At 46.7% G+C, this 10,331-nt stretch overlaps 2 protein-coding genes across 2 annotated transcripts; one reads left to right on the top strand and one right to left on the bottom strand.

Annotated features, from left to right (window-relative positions):
• The first annotated feature begins 3,581 nt into the window (after nt 1–3,581).
• On the top strand, nt 3,582–5,958 carry LOC124676177 (clathrin light chain 1-like). Its single transcript, XM_047212252.1, has 3 exons — nt 3,582–3,989; nt 5,126–5,279; nt 5,355–5,958. Exons 1-3 carry the CDS (start codon nt 3,622–3,624, stop codon nt 5,751–5,753), a joined length of 921 nt encoding a protein of 306 aa, XP_047068208.1. The 5' UTR covers nt 3,582–3,621; the 3' UTR covers nt 5,754–5,958.
• A 71-nt stretch (nt 5,959–6,029) lies between these two features.
• Nucleotides 6,030–10,011, bottom strand: LOC124676176 (putative serine/threonine-protein kinase). Its single transcript, XM_047212251.1, has 7 exons — nt 9,803–10,011; nt 8,145–8,418; nt 7,711–7,826; nt 7,377–7,587; nt 7,062–7,299; nt 6,770–6,917; nt 6,030–6,606 (listed from the first exon to the last, which is right to left on the bottom strand). The coding sequence occupies exons 2-7, from the start codon at nt 8,350–8,352 to the stop codon at nt 6,262–6,264; spliced, it is 1,266 nt and encodes a 421-aa protein (XP_047068207.1). The 5' UTR covers nt 8,353–8,418; nt 9,803–10,011; the 3' UTR covers nt 6,030–6,261.
• Between the last annotated feature and the right edge of the window lie 320 nt (nt 10,012–10,331).

The following is a 10,331-nucleotide window of genomic DNA, read 5'->3' as shown; positions in this document are numbered from 1 at the left end:
ACGCATCGCATAACCGGAGAACCACGAAAACAAAAACAAAATGCGAATTTAAACGAAATTTCATTGAACATATGCCCTATTTTGGGCAAATTTGTACATAGCCCTATTTTGGGCAAATAAAACTAACAAAAGAAGCCCCTATATCGGAAATTCAATTCGGCTCTCGGGTGCATATGCTCCCTCTATCAAAAAGTTATATTTCGAAATGTCGAAAATTTTTGACAAAAAATTCTAAATGTACATCTCCACAATATACGTACGTTTGTCAAGTTTCGCGATGAACCAATATGTTTTGTGATCTGTGTAAAAAAGAGAAAATTTATCTCCTGAAAAGCTTTATTTTCAGCATTGAATTTTGTCTTTTTTACACACGTCACACGACAAGTCGGATTTTTATGAAACAACTTTGTGAGCGCGTAGCACGTGAAGATGTACGTTCGAATTTTTCGTTTCAAGTTTTTGAAATTTCAAATTGTATGTAACATGCATTTCAAAATAAAGGGAGCATATGCTCCCATGTGCCAAAACACCATTCCCCCCTATATGGGCTTTTAAATTTAAACTAATATAAAAAACCCTCTATTAGGGTTTGGTCGGCGGCGCGGTGGCCGCCGGTGCGCCGCCTAGCCCCTGTGGGCATCGTCGGCGACGTCGTCGTCGTCGACGACGTCCCCGGGCGGCGAGGCGCTGTTGTGGCTCGACCGCGCCGGGGACTCCGGCCACGGAGACCACAGGGCCTCCTCCCACGGCGAGTGGGGGTCCGGAGCCACCCGAGGCTGCGGTGGCGCACGGAGCAGCGCCTCCTCCCTGAGGCGCTGCTGCCTCTATTGCCAGGCGCGGCGCCGCGGCGCGGAGGTCCGGGTCCTCCTCCGAGGACTCGGGCTTCGGCTCGAGCAGGAGAGGCGGCGGTTGCGGCAATGCCGCACCGCCGCGGGCGGCCTCTCCGATGTGGAGGCCGCCTGGGTTTCTTCCCGCAGCCCGCGGCGCCGGCGGGCGGCGGCGGCTGCTGCTCGCCTCGTCGTCGTTGGCGAACCGTCGCTTGGCCATGATGGCGGTTTCGCTGCGGGGGTGGAGTGGGGAGCTCGGAGTGGAGGGCCAGATCCCCTCCAGTCCCCATTTAATAGTCTCCCTGGTCACCGACAGGTGGGCCCAAGGGAGACGAGGCGACCAGCGCGCGGACGCGAGCGTACGGCGCGTGCCATCCGTGGCCACGCAAACCTAGCCCAGATTTAGGCCGGGTTTGCGTCGTTCCGGACGCCGCGGCCGTCCGCTTTTGCGGTGCGTCCCCGCGCTGGGCCGCGTTTTTGTCCGGCGCGACCCAAACGGACGCGCGGGCGCGGTTTGGGTCGCGCGGTTGGAGATGCCCTAATGCCATGGTTCAGATTTTGTTCAGCACCCACATGTATGGCAGTAAAAAGTAAATAGATTTACTCGTAAAGAAAGCACATGCGAGAGATTCTTACTTACTGTGGATCTGAATGGAGGGAAGAATAAGTAGAAGTGGACCCCTCTATCCGGAAAAGACAGAAATGATAAAAGTGAAAAATCACTTGTCTGAAACATCTTAAAAATAACCTTTCCTATTAGAAATTATATTTTCGGTGGTCAAATGGAAGGAATTGGAAAAAAAGGTAAGCGCTAATCGTGAGGCTATGAAAAAAAAGTAGTATGGGAAGCGGCGTATGGTGGAGTACTTCTGTTACTGGTGTTGCTACAAATGGAAAACGTAAAAAAAAATTCTCCGGCCGAAAGAGCCACCTGGTGATGGAGTAAGTGATGGCACGGAAAAAAAATTACTATGAGATGTGGATGAATTCAGGAACCAATCTAGAAAAGAGCCAAGATCCAATCCATGATGATGCAAGTAACGTGAAAGGAATTGAGATCTACATACCTTTGTAGATTGCTAAGCGAACGCGTATTTTAACGTGGTCGATGTAGTCGTTCCCTCCGTGATCCAATCTGATCAACACCGCAACGAGCGGTGCCTCCGAGTTATGCACACGTGCATGAAAACATTATCCCCTCCTTCTTTATGTAGCAAGTATGGTGCAGAGGTAGATGGGATATAGATGCCAATATCGCGATAGCGGTGGGGCTATGGTGGAGAGCTCCACGGACGCAGATAGGGGGAAGTGGTTAACTAGGGTTGAGTGGTCGACCCCCCTCCCCTCCCCTCACTTTATTTAGGGGCAGGGAAGGGGTGCAACAAGCTTGCCTCTCTCCAGTTCTATTGGATGGTGGTCAAAGGGGAGGAAAACTTGTCTCCAAGTTTCCCTTCCCATTCTTTTTAGGGGGTTGTGGCGGGCTCAGGGCCGGCTCTGACCCATGGCCACCTTGGGTGATGGCCTAGGGCCCACGCGTAAGAGGGGCCCAATATTTTATCCTCCCCTGTATACCATTCGTTGGGAACAAAAATTGGAAGCCCTGTTAAGTAGGAAAATGCACTCATGGACGCACAGTTGACACTCCAACCTCATCGATTGACTTGGTTTGTTCGTCTTCGACACTAGATCTCTCGTCTACTCATTACTCGTTGGCCTCACGCCCTCGCCTGCTCGCTCCGCTTCCGCTTGGCAGATCCTCACAGGAAATCAAGTCCGTGCTCACTAGCACCCTCCGATAAGTCTATGAATCTCTGATCTAATTCATTATCTAATATGCGTCTAATCCATGATTAAATAACTCAATTTCTTGTCTTTTTAGCAATTATGTAAGATTAGGGGTTCTTTGAGAACGGTTTGATTGGACATCATAAAACATACAATCTCAAAGTTTTGTCTCGTTGAAAAAATGTTACCTCTGTCCATAAAAGGATATAAAAAAATTATCGAAATTCTGATGTATGTAGACATTTTTTAGTGTATTGATACATTTGAATTTGGATAAATCTTCGATGTTCTTTCACGAATGAATGGAGTAATTGAAAAGAAAAATTGACGTACGTATACATCGGCCTTAGAAGCCCATGTGGTCAAGATCGCCTTAGGGCCCCGAAAAATATAGAGCCGGTCCTGCCAGCCCCACATGGCCCATGTAGGCCTGGTCACTCCCACTTGCTCCATGTGGCTCCTTGAAAATTGGTTTTTTTTTTTTTTTTTTTTTTGCGAAATCGTAGGTAGTTATGGTCTCGCGACAAATTGCTATAAAATAGTTAAAACGATAATTTACTGCAAAAGCTGAATATTGTACTGACGATTTAAGCTTCTAGCAATTATGGCTATAAGATAACGGCATTTGAACTCGTGATTCCTTTTTTCCTGCACAATCAGATAGAAAAGAGAAGAGCAATCATACGTAAGAACGAGAATATTTACGCAAGATCTAAAAATACAAACCTTATGTGAACACATTTTAATTTCTGGTAACATGAACATAAATTTGTTAATCAGGAGATTTTACTTTCCTAAAACGCAGCAAAATTACTAAAACAAAAACACAAGTAAAGCAGCCGCGTGGCGGAGCAAGCGAAGCTAGCGCACCGTCCAAATCTCCAAATCCAAAACGCACACGGACGGCGCACGCAAAGTCACAAGCAGCGCAACAGTCCACCGCACCACAACGCAACGCGCACCGCGCCGCCCAAGAAACCTCCGCCTCTCCCACCACCGGCCGGCCGCCATGGACCCCTTCTTCGCCGACGACGGCGCCGACGAGCTCCCGCGCACCGCCTCCCACCCCTTCGACGACGACGACATCACCACCGAGCCCGCCACCGACGGCGGCGCGGGGTACGCCTCCTTCGCGGACGCGGGCTACTCCTCCTTCACCGACGCCGGCGGCGCCGAGGAGGACGCGGACGTGGACGAGGAGATCGCCGTCGACTCCGACGGCGGCGCCGTCCCGGTCCGCCACGTCTCCGGAGGGTACTCCCCCTCGCCCTTCTTCCCCGAGTCCGACTTCGGGGGCGACGACGACGGCGGCCCCGTCCTTCCCCCGCCCGCCGAGATGGGGAGGGAGGAGGGCGCCCTCCTCCGCGAGTGGCGCAGGTGAGCACCGTCCCCCGATCCGTGCCGTTTCCGTCTCGTGCTTCTGTCTGCGCTAGGGTTCCGGCGCTTGGAGTTAGATCTGGCGCGTCCTCTCGCTATGTCCCCTAGAGTTCAGTTAGTTCAGAGTTTTAGTGTGCGGAAAGCCTGTAGTTTCGTGTAGATTGATGGCACTTTAGCTCGTAGAACTGAATCTGCTAGTGACAGTCCAACTGCAGTATTTTAGGTAGTTCAGGCTTTCACAACTTGCATGGTTAAGTCAACAGTCTACTGATTACCCATAGCAAACTACTACTTGCACGTTCGTATTTGTCTGTTGTCACTGTTCAGTTCCTCAGAGTAAATCCTGGATTAACTTTTTTGGTTGGCAAAGATGCAAGTCCAGTGCATAAGCATAAATGGGGATGGCTTGTGAAGCTAATTAGAGCTTCCTTTTATGTTACCGACCCTGTTGATATCATGCTCAGTCTGCCATGAGGATGAGGTCTGCATATCATCTCTTTCAGATGCTTATGTCCTGTATAATGTTAGACATTTTGTCTGCCGTAAGAATTTGCTCTGCTTCAACTACACAAATCACCACATAAGCTCCATGAAAAACGATCAGATAGCAGGAACGAAACTAGCCTGTTTGTTTGCAAGCATGCATCGTTTTGCACTTCTGATATATTTTTTTTGCCTGGCATAATCGTGTATGCTGCTCTTGCATTGTTTATCTGCACCATGTGGTGCATCTTTTGCAATTTGCTTCGTGCCTATCGTCAACTCTGTATATTTATTTTCTTCTTTGACTGTAAATCAACAGTTCTAGGATCAACGAAATTGTGTCGTGTGATTGTTCCTAAATTTATTGTGCGCTCTGCATGATCTGGACATTGTGATGCCTGTAGTATGTTTTGTTTTTTCGCCCTGATGTTTATCATATGGAGGGCTCGATAAACTAGTTTTAAAATGTGTTTAGTCAATGGCCAGGTCATGTGTCCTGAAACCTGATGATAGCTGGCATAAAATACTCTGTGGAATTGATCAATTGAATGACGTCACTATTTTTGTTTATTATCTTTTCACTTGTGTGGTATAGATTATTAGATTCTGCCCTGTCTATAATCTGAACTCTAACTGCATCACTCTGGTTTCAGGCAAAATGCTTTAGTTCTCGAGGAAAAAGAACGGAAGGAGAAGGAGCTACGGGCCCAAATAATTGCTGAAGCTGAAGAGTTCAAGATAGCTTTCTACGAGAAGAGGCTACAGACCTGTGAGACAAATAAGGTCCATAGCAGGGAAAGAGAGAAGGTACGTGAGCGGGCATTTCTCAGTTCTAAGTACTATCTGTACACATGAGCACTGAAAACTTATGGTGTGCTGCAGATTTTCGTGGAGAGCCAGGAGAAGTTCCATGCTAGCGCAGACAAGCAGTACTGGAAATCGATCTCGGAGCTCATACCACATGAGATAGCTACCATCGAGAAACGGGGCAAGAAAGACAAGGACAAGAAGCCATCCATCGCGGTCATTCAAGGCCCCAAGCCTGGCAAGCCCACCGACCTGTCCCGGATGCGCCAGGTCCTATTGAAGCTGAAGCATGCTCCGCCGCCGCACATGATGCAGCCTCCGCCAGCGCCTGCTGCTAAAGAAGGCGCTAAGGATGCGGCGAAAGATGGCGTGGCAGCCCCAGCTAATGGGACCAAGCAGCCCGCAGAGAGCGAGAAGGCACCCGCCAATGGCCTCCCAGAGGCGGAGAAGGCGCAGCCTGCCGCGTCGGAGTAGCCTGAAGTTTAGCTTCTCTTTACAGGAATACCAGAACCTTGACTATGCTTAGATGGAACCGACTTTTATTTTCAATACCGAGAGTGTCGTCTATCCTGTAGTGATCTTTTTGTAGAGATCCAGATCGGGATGGCTATGTATCAATCAGCTCTGAACATTCAGCTTAGTATCACAACAACTGCACTCTTTACTGTTTTACCCTGCACCAGGTTGTTTGGCCAGATAAATTATGATCCTAAATAGAGTCCTAAGAAGTTAACTAAATGATTACATGACTGATCACTTCTGAAATTCTGTTGGATTAACTCATACTGTCAAACATTGCTCCGTTATGAATAACTAATCTATCATGTACAAGATCTAGTATTCTAGTTGCCGCATTACAGCAACACACTCCCCGTTCAAAAAGAACACACTCAACATGGCATGGTATTGTCACTTATCACTATGGTGTTGTCAACTACACAGTGGCTGTAAACATAGCAGACAAGCCTCCCTAATGCCTGTTTCACCTTGGGCTCACATCAGTCACTGTTTGCGGAACAACGGTGCTGAACATGTCGGAATCCTCTGCTGTGGAGTTCTTCAACCTTGAATCTGTGGAGGCAGTTGCCTTGGAATCGTTGCTCTTGTATTCGTTGATGTACCCTGGTGCAGTCAGCTCGCTCTCATTGATCCGGATGGGCTTGGACAGCATCTTCACCACCTGCAACATTGAGGGGCGCCGCGATGCTGCTGCCTGCGTGCAAAAGAGGGCTACCTTGAGGTACCGGATGGCCTCCTCTTGGGGGTATGTCCCAATAGATGGATCAACCATCTCCTCGAGCTTCCCCTCTTCATAGAGCTCCCAAGTCTGTTTTGAAATGTTCAGAGTTAGAAGACTTCGTAGAACTGTAGCATCTTTTTTTTTACTACACACCATCATGTTAATACATCTGGAGCTGGATTAAATGCCTTAATTTGCTGAACAAAGAAAATCAGATGATCATAATAAGTACATGTCGGTAAGAACTGACCTTTTCTAGAAGAAGCTTATCCTCAGCCATTAGGATCCTCGAACCACTCAAGCCGCTTATGATCTCGATTACAAGGACCCCAAAGCTGTATGTATCTGCTTTCTTGGTTAATTGGCCATGCCAGGCATATTCAGGTGCAAGGTAGCCTCTGCATGCGACCCAACAATCAGCGTTAATCCAAGGTAATATGAGAGTAATTAAACAGAACTAAGGAGTAAACAGAGAGTGGGGTAGAAGAAAAAAGAAATGATAACTCTCTGGTTAAATGAATTGCAAATCGCACAACACTCACGTTGTTCCAGCTACCCGGGTACTGATGTGGGTGATATTATCAGGAAATAATTTTGCCAGACCAAAGTCCCCGATCTTGGGAACGTAATTTTTGTCGATAAGTATATTGCTAGCCTTGATATCTCTGTGTACAATTGGCGATGGAATCTCTTCATGCAGGTATGCAAGACCTCTGGCAACACCAAGGCATAAGCCCGATCTTATGCTCCAAGTAAAACTAGCAGGTTCACTGTTAGAACCTGTAGAAACATCAGGAGAACTGTTAAGTCAAATACAATAATTATTTTGATAAACTGTTGTAAGAATAGATTCATACTCAATAGTGCACGGTCAAGACTGCCATTTTCCAGATACTCATACACCAAAATCCGATGATCGCCTTCGACGCAGCAGCCAATTAACTCAACAAGGTTAGGATGCTTGACATTGCTAATAACATCAATTTCTGTCAAGAATTCTCTGGTGCCTTGTTTAGATTCAGCAGAAAGAACTTTCACTGCAATATCTTGCATGCTTCTAGTGGTTCCCTGAAACATAGATATACTGTCATCGATGCAAGGGTTGGCAGCTTGGAGCAAAAGTTTTGAAGAGATCTTAACCCTCCACCGATGCTCCCACCAATTCGTACGCATGAAGACATCAATAAATACCTTATATACTGTCCCAAAGCCACCTCGGCCGACTTTATTGGTACGGTTGAAGTTGTCTGTTGCTGATCTCAACTGAGAATAAGAGAAGAGTCTTATGTTCTTCTCAGCTGAAATTCCTGAAAGTGGTAATATTCGATAAGTTTCAGAACTGAAATCGGGGATAAAGATAAAATCCCCGATTCTGCAAATTCAGAAGTAGACTTTTGCTTCTGGCGTATTCTGATGTGTATTTAGCTTCCAATCTTGTTCAAAGCCAAATCTGACTATGGACAGTGTATTTCAATTTCAAACTATAATATTTTTTTGGGAGCGGTGGCGAGAACAAATATTGACTGTGGGATGTCGTTTGAACGAATCATAATTTATATCTAGCACAATATATTGGCCGGCATGATGCAGTAACATTTTTTTTGCTATGCAAATATAATTCTTACCTCCTACGCTATGTGCGTAAGTATTCTGTTGTTTCTTGGATCTTGGAATGCAACACCAACTCATATCCTGACTTGCTGTCATAGCCTGAGGGTGAGGATTCTGTTGTTGCTTGGATCTTTGAAGGCAACACCAACTCGTATGCTCAGTTGCTGTAGTAGCCTGAGAGTTCTCTTGGTTCTTGGATCTCGGGAGGCAACACCAACTCATGTCCTTAGTTGCTATGGTAGCCTTGAAATATTGTACATATGGTGCAGGAATCTTCAGGAAATAACTCTGCACCAGTATATTGCAAAGAACTACTTAAGAGAGTTGGAAACATGGTTCATACAAGCATTTTTAAGTCTAGAAGCAGTAATGAACATTATGGTAGCCTGTCAAATTTTTTATATAGTTGGACGAGTCAGTTCAAGTCTGAGATGAAGTTTGTCATAGCGCCAGTTCCCACGACCAATCGACTCTATCGGAGCAGATGAGGGGAGTGCCTTAAAAACTCTTTAAAGTAGATCCCATACATTTAGCAACACACGCCTCATTAAAGCCTTGTGAACGCTTATGTGCCCTGCTAAGAACAATAGCACTGTCAAAAATCTTGTCCATCCCGAACACGCAACTTATGACCGTTATTACTACGAACAAGCACTGCAGTTGTCCCTGAAAACAGCTGAACAAAGCTGCGGTGGATTCATCGCTACACAATCCACTTGGGTGAATCTTCTTCAGGATCTCTCCCCTGCTTCTGGATGGACAAACGACAAATTTCATTGACTTCTCCACCAGCATAATATAAAAAAGTCATTGACTCTCCTACCACAGCAACCTCTAGTGAATATACCAAATGTTGCACCTTTCCTCAAACATATAAATACAGTACCCTCAATTAAATATGGTCCGTTCGTTTTCTTCGGTCTAATGGTCCATCTTCGTTATACTAGTAGTGCCTAAAACCTGACTACTAAAACCTGACTAGTATTAGCTCAGGGTCAAAATTGTATAACCGGAAAGAAGCCTACCACAAATCCTGTAAATCCAATCTGGCACAATTCAGCCATCGCTCCTCAAACTCTCATGTTGCGGATCTGAGACTCTATGTTTTTTCACTGACAAGCAGATATTACTGCACGGATCTGAGACTCTCTGAATTTTGTTGATTCCTGTCATTTTTCACTGAGCGGCTGGAGAAGGAGGTTCATGCATTTTTCTTAGGAAATGTGCAAAAATATCCGACCGTTACTTCGATTCATACGCGCGAAGCCTGTGCTGCATCAGATTGTATTGGTCCAACAAATGACAGGAATCAGCAAAATTCACACGGAAAGAAGAGGCGGTGTATTCGTCCCTGGTTTCCACCCACCTTCCACAGCTGGAAGAAGCCATTTTCTTGAGGTTCTCTCCCCTGCTGGGCTCTCTTACCTGACGAATCAAGGCACAGAACCCGGCAACGCACGGCACGGAGGCGGGCCATCCGAGACGATGAAGAAACTATCCACTAATCAAGCCACCCCGAACCCAAAGAAAAAAAACAAGCATCCAACACAGATGATGCGGTGAAGAAAATGAAGAAATCAACAGAAAAAAAGGGGATAGCGAGAGACGACTTGTCAAGAACACATGTGGATTGGAGAAGAAGGAGAAAGAAGCAAGAAATAGTTATAGGTACCTGAGAAGGAAGGAAGCAGGCGGTCCCTGTTAACTGTTCTTCTCGGCTTCCTCCTTCGTGTTGTAGTCAGACAGATCGCCGGCGAGCACCACGGCAGGTGGATTAGGGGGGAGAACCGGGCAGGAGAAGGTGGTTGGGATTGTTCAATGAGATCTCTTGCTCAATTATGATTTATGTGGCCGGCAGCTACAAGTTCTGCTCAGCTCCGAGGCCAGGCTCAGCAAGCAAGCAATAAAGACCAGACAGCGCTGGTCCGAGGGAGGTAGGGGAGCTGATGTCTACAATAAGAGGAAAGCAGCCGGGAAGAAGGAGTCTCGCCGTCTTTTTGTTTTGCTGGCTCGGTGCGTCGTGGAGCGGCCCTGCTGGCTTGCTTGGTCCAACAGTTCTCATCGCAAAACGAAATTAGTTATTTTCACACGCACCAAAACCGATCCTATTTTTTCAAACACGCTGCCGGTTTCTTAAGTCGGGATGCCACGCTAGGATATATCTACTCGTCAGTATTACTTTTCACTCATCAGGGACAAAA

This window comes from Lolium rigidum, chromosome 7, assembly GCF_022539505.1.
Source record: "Lolium rigidum isolate FL_2022 chromosome 7, APGP_CSIRO_Lrig_0.1, whole genome shotgun sequence".
Lineage (NCBI taxonomy): Eukaryota > Viridiplantae > Streptophyta > Magnoliopsida > Poales > Poaceae > Lolium > Lolium rigidum.
The sequence above is the reverse complement of the archived record's forward strand: the minus strand, read 5'-3'. Positions and strand labels throughout refer to the sequence as shown.